This window comes from Cynara cardunculus (assembly GCF_001531365.2).
Source record: "Cynara cardunculus var. scolymus isolate 2C chromosome LG 13, CcrdV1, whole genome shotgun sequence".
NCBI lineage: Eukaryota > Viridiplantae > Streptophyta > Magnoliopsida > Asterales > Asteraceae > Cynara > Cynara cardunculus.
In genome coordinates, this window is record NC_037540.1 from 11952071 (window position 1) to 11968831 (window position 16761).

The 16761-nt window shown below is 33.4% G+C and overlaps 2 protein-coding genes and 1 non-coding gene across 4 annotated transcripts in view; 1 reads left to right on the plus strand and 2 right to left on the minus strand.

The window, feature by feature from the left end:
• Positions 1-5717, plus strand: part of LOC112524552 (AP3-complex subunit beta-A) — a 16338-nt gene extending 10621 nt beyond the window's left edge. For both annotated transcript variants that reach the window (XM_025134415.1, XM_025134414.1), the window contains 6 exons: positions 1044-1170; positions 1247-1356; positions 1604-1804; positions 2065-3044; positions 4166-4435; positions 5107-5717. In XM_025134415.1, the coding sequence (XP_024990183.1) occupies positions 1044-1170; positions 1247-1356; positions 1604-1804; positions 2065-3044; positions 4166-4435; positions 5107-5476 (2058 nt within the window). In that variant the 3' untranslated portion in view covers positions 5477-5717. The remainder of the gene's footprint in view (positions 1-1043; positions 1171-1246; positions 1357-1603; positions 1805-2064; positions 3045-4165; positions 4436-5106) is intronic.
• A 1245-nt stretch (positions 5718-6962) lies between these two features.
• On the minus strand, positions 6963-7035 carry TRNAK-UUU. Its single transcript has one exon. It is a non-coding gene; the product is annotated as a tRNA-Lys (tRNA).
• A 120-nt stretch (positions 7036-7155) lies between these two features.
• Positions 7156-10594, minus strand: LOC112524403 (receptor-like cytoplasmic kinase 176). The gene is made up of 6 exons (XM_025134193.1): positions 10348-10594; positions 9173-9453; positions 8935-9070; positions 8458-8600; positions 8238-8361; positions 7156-7719 (listed from the first exon to the last, which is right to left on the minus strand). The coding sequence occupies exons 1-6, from the start codon at positions 10397-10399 to the stop codon at positions 7289-7291; spliced, it is 1167 nt and encodes a 388-aa protein (XP_024989961.1). The 5' UTR covers positions 10400-10594; the 3' UTR covers positions 7156-7288.
• Positions 10595-16761: the final 6167 nt, after the last annotated feature.

Below are 16761 nucleotides of genomic sequence, written 5' to 3' on the forward strand. Positions count from 1 at the left end.
GGGTAGCGGTTGTGACGATGATGATAGTGGCATGGTGGTTGGTAGGGTGGAGGCAGGGTTGAGATGGTGGGGTGGTAGCTGTGACGACGATAGTAGTGGTGGGTGGCGGGGTTGTAGTTGTGACGGTGATAGTGGTGGCATGGTGGTCGGGTGGAAGTGGGTGGGTGTGACAACCACAGTGGTGGCTTGGTGGTCAGTAGTGGTTGGGATAGTGTGGGGGTGGGCAGTGTTGGTTATATTGGATGCAAAGGGATTGAATTCAATTCCTTCACTTATGCCAAGGAATGATTAATTCATAATTTGTGGACTTCAAAGGATTCCATCGATTTCAATATGTGAACCAAACAAAGGAAATGGAATTTGGTCAAAGGAATTGATCATTCCATTTTCTTTGAATTCTGCGAACCAAACAACACCTTATAGGTGTTGTAACTTGTAATTATACATGAATGGCTTTGCTGGGTTCTTTCAGATCTTTCTGAGCTTCTGAGGTCACCTATGAGCTGCATCACATGATGAAAATAAATAGAGAGAACCTAAAGAACCACAAACTATGACATTTATTATTTCAATTTACATCTTGGGTCTTAGTTGTATCAAAAACCTGTTCAGTTTCATGAATAGATTCAGTTCTAGCTTCTACTTTAGTAGCCAAATAAAATTGTATCCTGGCATGATGAGGATGAGAAATAAAATCTTATATCTTTATTTAAGAAATCATTGATGACAAACAGTTGATCAGCACTATCCTTGTAATTATAAGTATCATGTGTTTCTAATTTCATATTTAGTAAAAATTCTGTTGCTGCATTCCTGGGCACAAAATAAAAAAGATAAAGAAGAGAAGTAAAAAAAAGAGGATCAAGAGTATGCTGCTTAATCTTGGGTTCTTTTCAGCTTCTTGCTTCCCTAGTCATCTGATCCTAAGCTTCCCTTCGAGGTGCATTATATTATAGACACTTTCTTCCATCGTTTTTTGTTTTCTACAACTTCAATATCGTTGAATCAAATATATTTTTGCTTATTTCTAGTAACATTTATAGGATTACGTCAGTGATCCCGACAGGAGATTTGCTGCAGATACTGTTGCTGCTATTGGTCTGTGTGCTAAGCGGAATCCACAAGTAGCAAATACTTGCTTGGAGGGACTGCTGGCTCTTACCTCACCCAGTTAGTCATCAATCATTTATATGTTGTACATGGAAAAATTCTCGAATTATGAGCTTAACATTATTTACATTTGCAGAATCCGTAAATAGTACCTCTGGATCCACGGATGATGAAGCAGTTGTGTTAGTTCAAGCAATTACATCCATCAAAGATATAATAAAACAAGATCCATCAAGTCATGATAAGGTGCTTGTTAGCTTCTGCTAGATAGGATCTCGTATTACTTCTCATTTACTTGCCGTTACGTGTCTGAGTATAACTCTATAACCTAAACTTGTTTACTCATTTATGATGTTCAATGACCACCTATACAATTTGTTGTGGTGTCAAATGTTTGTACTACTTAAATACTTGGTTAGGTCTTAGCTTATATGCTTCATGATTATATTAAGGTCTTTATGCCAGGCAATCTGACAAGTCACTTCTACTACAGGCCATTATCTATTTGGCTCAAAATTTGGATGCAATCAAGGTTCCTGTGGCCCGTGCAATGATTGTTTGGATAGTAGGTGAATACAACTCTATTGGCAACATCATACCAAAAATGGTGTCTGTAATTCTAAGATATCTAGCTCGAAGCTTTCCTTCTGAGTCCATTGAAACAAAACATCAAATTCTGAATGCTGCTGTTAAGGTATGATGAACCAAACAGTTTACATAATCTTTATCACTGGATTAGTGGAAGAAAAAAATGGAACTTGTTTTGATCATGATTTATATAAATTCTTGCATTACTGTACTGCAAGAATCTTTTCAACTTCTGGTTTCATTTTTAGTCGAGTTCAATACTAAGCTTTTTATTGAGAGTTCTTTTATTTTTTCACAACTTCCATGAATAGGATCAATTATCTAGTAAATTAATAAGATTTTCTTTGATAATAAATTTTATTGCAGGTCCTTTTAAGTTCAAAGGGGGAAGATTTCCACACTGCAAGAAGCATACTAAGCTACGTGCTGGAGCTTGCCAAGTTTGATTTGAACTATGATGTTCGTGACCGTGCTCGTATCTTAAGGAAACTTCTGTCATGCTTCTACGTTAGTTCTAGTGGACTAGAGGAAGAATCCAGTCAGAAAAGTGAAAATAATGAACTTCCACTTTTGCTTGCAGAACATGTATTTGGTGAAAAAATAACATCTTCTGAAATGGTTAATAACCGGTTCTACCTTCCAGGATCCCTCTCACAGATAGTTCTCCATGCAGCTCCAGGATATGAACCTCTTCCGGAGCCTTGTAGTTTGACTGAATTGGATATTATTGAAGGAATGAAAATATCAGAGGAGGGACCCACTCAAGTGGGCTCGTATGAAGTCGACAATTCTGACGTAGACTCGGGGTCTTTGAATGAGGAAGGCAGTTACAGTTATGATTCAGAAGATTCTATCACTAGTTCAAGGGGAACTGATAACACCAATGAGGGTGCTGCAAGGGAAGCTGATAACACTGATTCATTAATCAACTTTTCTGATGTTGGCAAAGCACAAAAAGAGATTGAAGTCTCAGAGGAGAACGATTTTCATGGTGAATTGATGTCGAAAGGAGCTCTGGAATCATGGTTGGATGATAATCCTTCTTCAAGTCAGAATGTACCTGAAATGGATAACGAAAGGTCATCGTCAGCAAGGATCTCAATTGCAGATATTAGTAAGAGAATTAGACCTAAAACGCATATGCTTTTAGATCCAGCATATGGAAATGGTTTGAGAGTAGTATATAAATATTCATCAAAGGCTTCAACAATATCATCATCACTTGTAAGTGTTGAAGTTTCTTTTGAAAACTGTTCTAGTGAGCCAATATCAAAATTATTTCTGACCGATGAAGATTCTGGCATGAGTTCTGAATCGTTGGACCAAACATCGCCTACTGATGAAAGGTAATGGAAGAATTTTTACTTGCATACACAAGTTAGATTTTCATGATACTTCCTTTCTAACAAGACTTCTATGTAATCTAAGCAAGAAAAAAATTTATTATATTGTTTAATTTTTTTGTTAATTACCTTCCTTGTGGGCAAATTTAAGTTCGTTAGGAATCCATCATCAGTGATTGCTGGCTTGGACTATCTGTTACCTCCTTTATGCAGCTACCAGTTCACATTCTACTTCCCCCACTCCTATATTTTTGCCCATTTAATTGGTCATCTGCTTACTCATTTGTGCATGTATGTGAAAACATTCAACCGAAAATATGTTGTTAGAATTGTTATAGCACACTTACCTTTCTAACTTTTTGAGTGAGTGTTACCTGTAAGCTACTTTATGCAACTTCCATGTTTAGTAGACTAACCGTTTTTCAAATCTCTCTTATGTTGTGCAAGAGTCTTCTTGATCATCATGTTTGCTATGTATATATATAAATTTTTGAGTGAGTGTTACCTGTAAGCTACTTTATGCAACTTCCATGTTCAATAGACCAACTGTTTTTCAAATCTATCTTATGTTGTGCAAGAGTCTTCTTGATCATCATGTTTGCTAAAGGTTCAAACGAGAACACCTTCATTTTGCGAGAACACCCTTTTACTATGGATAATCACATGTGATACTATTATTTCATCACATATGATACACATGTGATACTAAATTAGAGACGCGGACGATTTTCGATGCGATCTTGGTTGCGGGCCAAGTCGCTCTTACACCACTAAGCTCCCTCACATGTATTATGACATATGTTAAGGGTGTTGTTGATATGATACTATAATATATTAAGACCATCACATGTGATGCTAAATCATAGACACATACAACCTTTGGCGCGGACTAAGTCCTAGAACAAGTCGTCCGCACATCACAGGTCCCTTCACGCGTATTATCACATATGATAAGGGTGTTCTCGCGTTCTCGTAAAATGGAGGTGTTCTCGTTTGAACCTCCACCTATATATATATATATATATATATATATATAGTTCACCCACTTTCTTGTCATATAAAATGATAAGTCATTTATGTTTTTCTAATGGTTAATCATTCTAATTCTTGTGAACGGTGTCCAGTTCTTTGCAATCTGAGAAGGAAGTACCTACCCTGGTCCCCATGGAAGAAATTACTGTGCTTGAACCAGGTCAGACTACAAATAGAATAATCCAAGTTCGCTTTCATCATCATCTTTTACCTTTGAAGCTTGTCTTATGGTGCAATGGCAAGAAAAACCCGGTTAAGTTGCGGCCTGACATAGGATATTTCATAAAGCCTCTCCCGATGGACATTGATCTTTTTTCGCACAAAGAATCCCAACTCCCTGGAATGTTTGAATATACAAGGAGGTAAGATACTACTACTATCTTTCCATCCCTGCCATCTCCCCCCCCTTTTCTTCTTCTCCCCGTGTATGTGGTGTGGGTCAGCATCATTGATTGGATTTGGGTAGACACTATGCACATGTGCATCGTTAGGCATACACACAGTTACCTTTCTGCTTTGGTTAACGTATGCATTACAGAAACAAAACTTCATATTTAGGATCTTTAATTTTGTTATGCTTAAAGGCCTAAGATCACTATTTTCGTAAACCAAACATAACTAGTAAAACTGTAGTATATTTAAAATCTGTTTGTACATATATACAGTCATACCGCTTTGACCTTCATACTCCCTTTGTTCCAAAATAAGTGTCCACATTTCTATTTTATTTTGTCCAGAAACAAGTGTCTGAATTCAATAGTGTCTACCTTCCAATTCTACCCAAAATTATGAGATGGAGAAATTAATTACTACCGCTTTTATTTAGGGTACAATTGTCATTTGGTTAATTAAAAAGTGTAATAATTACACATTTTTAAAACATTATGCAATTTTCATTGGGGAAATTTATATTTAGGACGGAGGTAAGTAGGTAGTATCATAACGGAGGACGATAAAAGGCTCTATTCACAACCAACTCTTATTTTGTGGCACCTTTCTTTGCACTTATTTACTTCCACTTCCACTGCAACAGATGTTCCTTCACCGACCACCTTACAGAGCTGACTGATGACAAGGATGGCGATGGCTCATCGATAAAGGATTCATTCCTGGTTATATGCGAAAGTTTGGCATCAAAGATGCTAAGCAATGCAAATGTTTATCTTGTATCCGTGAACATGCCGGTGGCTGCAAACCTGAATGACGCTTCAGGTCTGTGTTTACGTTTCAGCAGTGAGATCCTTAGTACCTCGATTCCATGCCTTATCTCTGTTAAGCTCGATGGTAAATGCTTTGAACCCCTAAATGCATCTGTCAAAATTAACTGCGAAGAAACTGTGTTTGGTCTGAATCTGTTGAATAGAATCGTAAACTTTTTAGCCGAGCCTGCGGTGACTAGTTAGGTACAGGTTACAATTGCTGATTAAAAATGTGAAAGAGTGTACCGTTATCGGGGTTCCTTCTCTTTGGTCGTGTAAACCAAGCCTGCTGGGAATTCTTTTTGTTTTTTTATTTTTGAAAAAATGAACACTGGTGTTTTTGTGTTAAATATTTCCTATTATTGTACCTCTCGCATTCCGTCCAAATATTATAAGATTCGTGTATATAACACATTCTTTTTGTTGGAAAACACGTATACATACTGCACTTTCTTCTTTATTCCGTTTTCATTTTCAGATTTTTAAAGTCAATTGTACATTATGACCTAACATTGAATCTTTTATGTGCTTGAGTTTGAGATGGTTAATTTGTTTATTTGTTTGAGCTTCTTAAACTTTGTTTTCAAAATATTAAAAAAAATTATGATTTATAAACATATTAGAATAGAAAAGTGTACATCTGTATGGCTTGGTTCGTTTCAAAAAATTAATTGAGTTTTTAAATTTGGTTTTAAGGAGCTAAATGTGTTTTATTTTATATTTATGATCGACTTGATGCAATCAAACTCACTCTGATTAAAGTTGTCGTTAAAAAATCAAAGGTGATGAAATGGTGCATGGTTAAAAAGTATTTGACTAAAGCCATCGTTAAATAAGAGGTGGAAAATCTGATAAAAATTCATCTAGGTTATTAGTTCAAAGAGAGTGTAATATTTCTTTTGGGGAACCAAATTGAGAAGGTTTTTTTCTTATCCTAAAATATGATAATACCTATATTATATTATAAAACATTTGACAAAAATTCTTAAAAACTATTTTTTATGCGTAAAGTACTGTTTATTAATGCATATTACTTAAACTCAATATTGCAAGTAGATTTTGCGTAAGTACAACTTATTAAATCTCATTATCTGAATTCGTGTAACTAACTGCAGATAAACATAATCAAATACAGGATAAACATCTCATTTTAAATATAAAAAATTTAAAATATAATTAGGATAACCATTGAAATCTAACAGAATACTTAATTATTATCTTTATAAAATGTTAAATTATTAAACCAAAAATATATTATTTTATTATTAAACTTAAATTAAATTGTAATAAAAATAATAAATTAAAGAAATTACATTAAAAAATGAGAACTTTTAAACAGTTGATTTGATATTAACATTGATATATTTTTTTTTTCAAAATTTTATGGTATTTTCAAATTTATATTTTATTCAAAAATAAAATCATTATTGCTTTCTTAAAAACACATAAAATCGTATCATAACATCGACAGAGACAAATAATAGAATAAAACATGAACATTAAAATCGAGATGTGTCTCGTTGCATTGTGCAAATACTCTTCTAGTTTTAATAAAATATTTGATTGTAACTTAGATATTTAAAATAGAAAATACTTGAACCGTAAACAAAAATTTGTCATTTTTAATTTAAAATCACGACAATTCAAATTGTAAATGAATAAGAAAGAATTATTAGGTAAAATAAAAAAACGCCATCCGTGGGACTCGAACCCACGACCACGTGGTTAAAAGCCACGCGCTCTACCAACTGAGCTAGAACGGCTTCGTGTCATTACTATTAGTAATTATAATAATATACGATTTAATTGGCTGTCTATATGTTTAGTTGATAAGGTTATGTTATGGTTAGATGAACAAAAATCCCATTTCAAGACACTTGGAATACCAACAATACATATAAATCTCATTCAATATTCCCAATTGGGATCTCAATATGTCACATTTCTTCTTTACATTCTATTGTGCTTTCTTTCACCCAACCCCAATTCATGTCAAAACTGTACACCTCTCTTTTCTCAACTCCTCTTCTCACTACTCGATCCCGATCCCGATCCCGAACCTGCAGGTCTCGGATATGAACTGGGCTTGCTATCGTGGTGTCTCCGAATCGGTTCTCTTCTTGAACCATCCGTGGCCTTTTGCAACTCTTGAAGCTGCTCCAATGCTTTTACCACCTCCTCAGCACTCGGTCTGTGCTTCGGTTCTTTCAACAAACATTTCATCGCAAGCATTGCCGCTCTGATTGCTACAGTTGGTGAGTATTGCCCACCTATTCGCGGGTCCATGATGTAAAGAATCCTTCGTTTGCTGCTCAAATACGGTTTAGCAAACTCAACGAGTATTTGCTCACCAGATGGGCGGTTCTTGTCGATGCACCGCCTCCCTGTCAAGATTTCCAGGAGAACCACCCCAAAACTGTATATGTCACTTCTTGCGGTTAAGTGACCTTCATTGGATGCATCATTTACAAAAAGGTTAGATCAATGAGGACAAATGGAACAAGATATGACAAGCATTGAATCAAGATTTTTCACTAAGGACAAAAACTGAGGGCTTGACTTCTATAAGGCTACATTGGCTACTTAACAGGACAGGACAAACAAAAGCAAGGCAGATGGGTGAAAGAATTAAGAAATTGGGCAAGATTTTTAAGGGTTTAATTTGATATGGGTAGTTTAGTAACTTACTCCTCCCTGTGATGTTTGTTCCTAGTGTGTCCCACCCAATTATTTGTCCTGGCCCTGTCTAGTGTCGCAACAAACGTGGGACAATAAGTTTTTGTTCTGTCACGTCTGCATACCAAAGGCATCCAAATGGAGTCGTTGGTATTCATTCATTGGTTTCAGAACTGCTATTATAGTCTTAATAGCAAGATCCAAACTTGGGATGCTCGGGGTTATGTTAAGGACGTCTCGACCGTTTCGACTAGTTGTTCTGATACTTGACTATTTTTACTTGGCTTACCTGTGGCCATGTATTCAGGAGCTGCATATCCATATGTGCCCATAACTCTTGTGGAGACGTGGCTTTTCCCATCTACTGGTCCGTCCTTTGCCAACCCGAAATCAGAAAGTTTTGCATTGTAATTCTGGTTGAAAATACAAGTGAAATTTGTAAGGAAGTATGTAAAAAATGCTAAATGCAGTTCAAGATCTACATAAAGATATCAATTTGAGAAACATACAGAATCGATCAAGATATTGGAAGACTTGAAATCACGGTATATCACTTTTGCTTCCGGGCTGTGAAGATACGCGAGCCCCTTTGCAGCCCCAAGTGCAACCTTAATTCGTAGGTTCCAAGAGAGTGGTTGAAAGTAGGAACTCCCTGTTATAAAGATCGAATCAGACGTGTAAGTCGTGAATAAAGTGATAATAGCATTCAAGGGGAAGGTTCAAATGAGAAGCGTAAATATTTTGAGAACATGAGAACCAACTATTTTATTAATTATTCATGATGAATAACCCTAAAACATTCATCAACATTATTCATTATTCATCATTAATATCTATCAGGATATTCATAATGAATAATTTATGAATAGTTGGTTTCCAGGTTCTCAAAATATTTACAGTTCTCATTTTGAACCTGCCCCGAGTATTCAGTGAAAGATATTGGGGAAAGTTGGATGCAGAAGTAATAAACAATGGCAAGAACTCACTCCTGAATAGATGGTTTTCCAGGCTGCCTCGAGGCATGAACTCATATACTAGGAGTCTCTGGTCATCCTCTAGGCAGTAACCAATTAACTTCACAAGATTTGGATGATTTAGCAGTCCTAAATAATTAATTTCAGACTGCAAAAACGTTAACAAAACAAACCAATTTACTTCTTGTACAATATTTGAATGACTTTGATTCAATAAACCATTGAAAAAGATCTAAGAATTTGTTCTTACCAACCACTCTTGATGGCCTTGAAGACCTTCTTGGTTTAACCGCTTTACAGCAATAACAGTGCCAGTACCGGGCTTGGCAGCTGCAAGTGATTGCTCATCGATCCACCCCTTGAAAACGGAACCAAAACCACCTTCTCCCAGAACACTATCTGGACGGAAGTTCCTGGTAGCCATTTTAAGTACATTAAAACTGAAGGGCTTCAAATCTCCTGACTGCAAAATCTCGGTCTGAGTCCTGGGGCTCCGAGGGCTAGGTGGTACCGAGGCAGACGTAACCTTACCTATTAAAGACATGAAAAGACCAGATTAGCCTTAAACATCTTGATCATCAACACTATGGTCCCCAACAATTCACACCAAAGTGGCATCGTTATGATGCATGTTAGAGTCCCACTAATTGCTAAGGGCTCTTTTGAAGAATAATCTAATAGGATTAGACATATTCTTCTCATATCTCTCTTCAGGCTTTCTCGAAAAATAATCTAATTGGGTTAGACATGGTATTAAGTGCAAGCTGTACTCATCTAGCCACTTTGCTGATTGGGACTGTTCCTGCTGTTATGCTCTCTGGGGTCTCTTTATTCCATATATGGGATTGGTATTGAATTGAAAAACCCATGTCTTAATCTTGCTGCTAAATATAGTAATCTACCTACTAGAACCACACTAAATCTGGAAAAGTTCAACCTCTGTCAAGAAAATCAACTCTATCATATCAGAAAGCAACTCTATCTTAGAGAAAGCTACAGTGAACTCAACAAGTGTCATGGATCTATTTTCTTTACTGAATAGCAACACAAAATAGAATTAGAGTAAGGTCTTTTTAAGGAAACATACAAAATATATCAATCCACAAATATCAATAATGAGGTGAAATAAGAGCTGTGTCTGTTGGTAAGGTTTTTTCCTAAGGCAAACATACAAAAACCTCATCTCGGAAAGTTAATCATAAACTGAAACAACAAAGAGATGCGTGCTTTAATGAATGTGTGTGATAACTGATAAAGAGAGATCAATAAACATCGGAGCATTTCAAGAAAAAGGAAGTTGCAAAAGCAAAACGTCCCCATTTTTGCTGCAAGATCATAAGATCAAATCTTGCCCAGTTTTTTTTTAAGGAAAAAAACAGTTACAACAGCGACTGAAATCACGAGAAGATGATACCATTTACTCACCATCGAGACGTGAACTATCGATTTTTAATCCAACACTGAAACAAGAACCCATCTTTGATCTTCTTTCTTGCCCTTGATTTCAAACACCAACTGGAATCTCACCCTTCTCGTTAAAGAAGATAGAGGGGGAGAGAGAGAGAGAGAGAAAAAAAAGGGTTTATTTTCTTTCAACAGAACAGTAAAGAACCGTGAAAAGAACTCAATGGGGGAATTAAATCAAACAGTTGGAAGGTGTGAACCTAAACGTAGACTAGATACGTGTTCAAAATACATATACATATGTATGTGAGTGTGTGTTGAATGGCTAAAGTATGTACGTGTAAGCAGATAAAAAGCTTTCGAGAAGAATTATAGAAAGCCAAAGACAAAAGGTTTGACTTGTCGCCATTAATTTCTCACTGCAACTTGCTCCATTTTCTACACCACCTCCGTCTATGATTAACCCCACCCAGCTCTCTTTTGTCTTTATTCATCGCCAAAATCGCATGGAGGAATCCAGCGATGGTTTTCGTTAAAAAATTGTTTATGGGCTCTTCAATTATTAATCAGAAAACCAAGAACATGAGGAAGTAAACGAGTCAAGAGCCCCCACAAGATTCTGCCAAATGTTTTTAACCATTTTTAGTCCAACAACGATCGATTTTCATTTTTGATTCATTAAACTCTTTTTTTAAATTCTGCATTAATTTGATGTTTTTTGAATTTTATATTATTGTCATATATATATATATATATATATATATATATATATATGAACTGTAAATAAGTTGTTAGTAGTTTAACGAGATTTATAGTTTGTTCAGTCAACTATACATAACAGTAGATAGTTGTTTAATGATATAAAAAATAGTTAATTTAATAAGTTTACAATAAAAGTAAAAAAAAAAATTTCAAACTTGTATCTCCCAATTAACAAAACACTACTTCCATCTATGAAAAACTCTACCAAACAAAATCCTTTTCAGTTCATACAGACAAATTAATCTACATAGATATCTTTTATTCATAATAATTAATAGAAAACCAACTAAATAATCCCAAGTTCGGTTTTAAAATTTTTGAATCAGACAATCAATTATGAGATGTTAACCTGACGAAATCAACTAAGTGGCTTTGATTTGAACAATTTATTCTCTCTCGACCGAATCATGTAAATCACTCAACTTATCCACTTTGCAGAAAATGAGCAAAATAAAGATCGATATATGAAGGAAGAAAATTAAGATTTAAAAATGAAAAGGTTTTCTTTCGTAAAATATGGAAGAAAAGAGAAGGAAAATAAATAAAATAAATTAAAACCCTTAAAAAAGATTATAAAAATTACAAAATTATATAAGTTTTCATTTTGAAGGATATTTTTAAAGAGTACATTTTAAAAAATGACATTTTCTCTTTCCTCTCTTGTCTAATGAAAAATTATTTTATTTTTCTTTATTTTTCTTTATTTTTGAGAACACAAATAAAAAAAGTTCTTTTTCCTTTCATTTCTTTTATTTTCTCTTCTCCATAAATTAAAAAACACAGTGTTAAGATTTTTTTTTATTAACTTGGATATCCAACCCATTATGCGAGCCAACTAATCTCAGGATGACCACCTGCTTTACATATAACCCGGAGTCACCGCATTTGAATCTCTATGGCCACAAGAGAATTTTTATTTCTCTTTCGATTTGAACCTGAGATCTCTTGGTACTTTTGATCTTTAGAGTCAAGCTCAAACCAATCAGACATCACCCTTGTGGTTCTCCCCATCTATTTATCTTTTAAATGGAAGTCACTTGTTTTTGCAAACCGTAATGCTTTTATTATAAAAATATAAGATGATAAAAATGTAAATAAAATTGTATATTTATGTATTAAAGCAATGCTAAGATTATTTACTTTATATCACATGCAAAGATATGATAAAAATCAATAGTCGGTAACAAAAGAAGATATGATGAATATGGATGTGAACAGAAGCTAAAATCTTGAAAAATCAAAACGACATAAATTTAAAGAAATTTTAAATTAAATTTTTTTTGCACATGGATTCTTGGTCGTTAGGAATCGTAAAACTAAAATAATACCCAAAGTCCTCACATTCACACTTCAAAATTCTTTTATTATTATTATTATTATTATTATTATTATTATTATTATTATTATTATTATTATTATTATTATTATAGATATGGTCCTTGTATTTTGATGTTTTCTATAACTACAGTATTTATATTATAGTTATTATAGATTTGGTCTTTATGTTGTGCAATTTGTTATGATCATTGTCTCTATGTTTTTACTTTCGTTAAAAAATTTGTTAACTCGGTTAAATTAGATGACATTTTGGTCTGACTCATTTTTGTGTTTTTCATCTTAGAAAATAATATATAATTGTATCATATAAAATATTATATTAGAGTTTGCTTCAAATGCAACCTATCGCATTTGTATAACCAATGCAACCTAATATATCGAAATATTTATGGAAATGATGAGAGTTTATTTATTATGATTTAAATATTTATGAAAGATGAATAAGGTTCATTAATTATGATTAATACCTTATATTATGAAGCAATCAAAACTTCTATAAAATTACATATTTATTAAATTAAATGTACGGTTGAGATTGAGTTGTATTGGTTGTACAAATGTAAGGGGTTGTATATTAGGAAACAATCAAAACTTCTATAAAATTACATATTTATTAAATCATATGAAGATATATACATACACACACACACACACACACACACATATATATATATATATAGAGAGAGAGAGAGAGAGAGAGAGAGTGTGTGTGTGTGTGTGCGTGTGTTAATCATTCGTGAACCAAATAGTTAGTGGTAACTTTGCAAACCAATAATGACAAATCAAACGTCAAGTTAGAATGATAATTCATATCAGCCATTTTATATGGAGCAAGGGTAGTTTTGTACTTCTATTTAGTTAAATGATTACATTATCATTTCCATAATTTTAGAGGTTGATAATTATGGATGTTATTGGGGTTGTTTGTTTTGAGTTATTTACTTGACATTTGTTTCATGATTAATTACATAACAATATTATGTTAAAAGATGAAGAGAGTTGTTTGTTTATAGAAATCATGATTTCATACTTGTATCATAAAAGTCATTGTCATCCATGTTCATAAATGAAACCAGGTTCATGTTCATAAGTAACAACCTACAGAAAAGTGGGATGATCCAATCAACCTTGTGGGATGGACGTGAGAGGGCAGGGATGACTATATTTCTGGGAGCGAACTCCAGGCAAAGTCATGCCCAAAAGTGAACATAGGAATTTCATAAGTGAAACCAGGAATTAAATTTCACAACTATTCAGTAAAAGTTCATATCTTCAACTTGTTCTGATGCCTTTCCTTTAATTTGTTTCCCTCTTCATAAGTGAAACCAAATTCTATAATGTTTAAGTAATGAAAATTTCTACCATCATTAACACGTTACCATCTTAACATAATGAATCATGCCACCATAATTGGAATTGGTGCAATTTCTCAATGAAGGAGATATTTTAGGGAATGTGATATTTTCATACTCTACGCCTAAATGAAACTTTACCATCATACCCTTGTTTACAATCGTTTTATTCAATTTCACATACATCAGCTTCCAGTTTATTATATATATATATATATATATATATATATATAAGCGAATGATCGTATGAAAAACGTAAGAATGGATCTAGATTCTTGATCATTTTGATCTCTTGCCCATCTATGAATTGCGTTTCTCATAGAATTGATCTGGTGCATCCCGATACATCTCATCCTAACGTGCATTCAGGGGTGGAGATCCCTTTTTACGGTTCTCACCTTAACTCTCTTTCTCACTTATCGGGACGCAACCCCACACACATACACTTACATATACATACATGAGGGAGACATAGAGTTTGAGACCGTTCATAGGAACCTGCTACCATTCATCGACGACTTAACCTTACCTCACCCAACGTAGTGTGTTCCATGTGACCCCCTGGCTCCCATTCAACCCCAACCCCTTCCTTCCCCTTCGTTTTCCTTGTCTCTAGCAGCAACCACCATCTCCCCCCCCCCCCCAAACCACAAACCCTTTTCCCTTCTCCCATGAAAACCACTGCAATTGGAATCGTATATGTAGTTTGAATCAATTAAACTAAATTAAGAGAAAGAGCATGTGCAATAACGCCTAAGTGTAAATGTAAACCCTTAAAATTTTGATGGTTATTTCTATATATTTAACCATATACATTCCTCTAAACTTGACAATGTGTGAGTATATTTTCATGAGACTCATTTGCTTGTTTGTTTCACTTGACGCATTGATGTGTGTGTGTGTATTTTCACATTTGGGGGAGGTCAGAAATAGAGACCAGCGAAGAGGAGAAGGAAGGCATATGTCAATGACTTTGTATGTATGCATGTGTGTGTGTACTTGTATCTTTAAATAGGAAGATACAAAAAGGTAAAAAGACCAAACCGTCGACTGTGTTAACAGCACTAACAAAATTGTTTTTAACGTTGTTAGTCAGAAATCAAAATGACCATGGGCATGATAAATTAAATACCACCGAAAACAAATCCTTATTAAACATAGTATAAAGACCACAGTCATAAAAGACATCAAAACACATGAATCAAATCTACAATTCACTCCTATTATTAGCGTGTGAATGTATGGTATACAGATTATAACGATTTTTTCACATAAAAAAGTATATTTGTATCAATTACTAAATTTTTGTGTATGATTAATTAAATGCTAATGGTCTACTAAATTGTAGGTTATTTTTTTATAAGTACTAAGTCTCTTATAAAAAGTGTTAGTAGTCGTTTAATTGTTGACGAAAAACCCAACATAAAACTATGTTAGGTTTAATAAAACATAATCTTGATTACTTTCGGGAGAAGTCGCAAGAAATAATGCAGCATTTGTTTCGTTTCCTCAAATATAATAGTTGTAAATGGTTTCAAACATGATGGTGAGGTCAAAACTCAAGCCTTGGGAGTCATGACATGAGTTTTTTTAAGGCATGACCTACGACGGTAAATCCCTATATTATATATAATATTATATATGTAGGGTTTTAAAACGATTTTGTAACTATTTAAATGCTGCAGAAAATTATTTTAGGCTACAAATAATTAGAATCTTTATCCTAAAGTTTAAAACAAATTCAAATGACAATTAAAACAAGTTAGATTTTCTCTATGGTGTTTAGAGTTGTAACTTTAGTCGCTTCCGACGAAGTACGCTTAGAAACTAATATGTGTTTTACAAAAAAGAAAATGTTTCTTTTATGTATTTTTTTCGATGGCTAAATCTAAGATACTCATATTTGATTTAGCCTATCACCTTATTTATATGGATTGGTGTTTGAGATAGTCCATAATAACTCAAATAAGGTTACGTAATTATATGTAATATTTATATAATTATCTTAAACTTTAATATAATTATATACATTTATAAATAACAGTCTATGATTATCATAATTATATTTAAACACATATTTTCATAATTATCCTCCAAGATTAATTATTTTAACAATCATCATAATTTAATGTAGGTTTTTTAAGATAGAGATAAACATATTCTTTGTGTGCGACCTCTAGGTTTACATACTTCTTAGTAGTATTCATGTGTGACATTGTCGTAGATATATAATAACTTACAATATATATATATATATATATATATATATATATATATAAATAAGAGCGTTCAAATAAAAACTTGTCCCATTTGTGTAAACCGTGTAAACCAATCTCATCCGTCCATTTTCTTGATCAATGGCTAAGATTAATTTACTTTATTTTAGGAAATTAAAAAATAAAAAATATTAAAAAATTATTTTATTTCAATGATAAGGGCAAATTGATAAACAAAAGTTAACATCAATATAACATTAATTCCATAAACAAAAGTTAACATCAATATAACATTAATTNAATATAACATTAATTACATAAACAAAAGTTAACATTAATATAACATCAATGAACCATTTTATAATGAAATCCTTTCACATTAACATTAATTCCATAAAAAAACAAAATATAATATGCACCCATTTCATCATATATTTATTTCATAAAAGAACACAATACATTACACACCCGTTTCATTTTCATTCTACCAACTAAATAGATCAACTTCAATCACAAAGCAACATGGATCATCATGAACCTAGATGTACATTCAATCACAAAGCAACAAGGATAACCATGAAACTTCAATCACAAAGCACCTATTTCATTAACACGTATAATATGCATAGACGGAGCAAATAAACCATTTTACAATGAAACATTTTCACATTGAAACAGTTTCATGACCATTGTTTTTTGAACTTTGTTTATGAAACTATTCATTACAATATTTTTATTAGGAAATAGAGAGATTATATTATTTCGAT

Excerpts from the sequence above, each read along its gene's own strand:
- LOC112524403 (XM_025134193.1), bottom strand. The coding sequence starts at position 10,399 with ATGGGTTCTTGTTTCAGTGTTGGATTAAAAATCGATAGTTCACGTCTC. Across the intron at positions 9,071-9,172 it reads AAGGCCATCAAGAGTGGTTG|TCTGAAATTAATTATTTAGG; the intron begins GTAAGAACAAAT and ends ACGTTTTTGCAG. Across the intron at positions 7,720-8,237 it reads TCCTGAATACATGGCCACAG|GTCACTTAACCGCAAGAAGT; the intron begins GTAAGCCAAGTA and ends CATCCAATGAAG.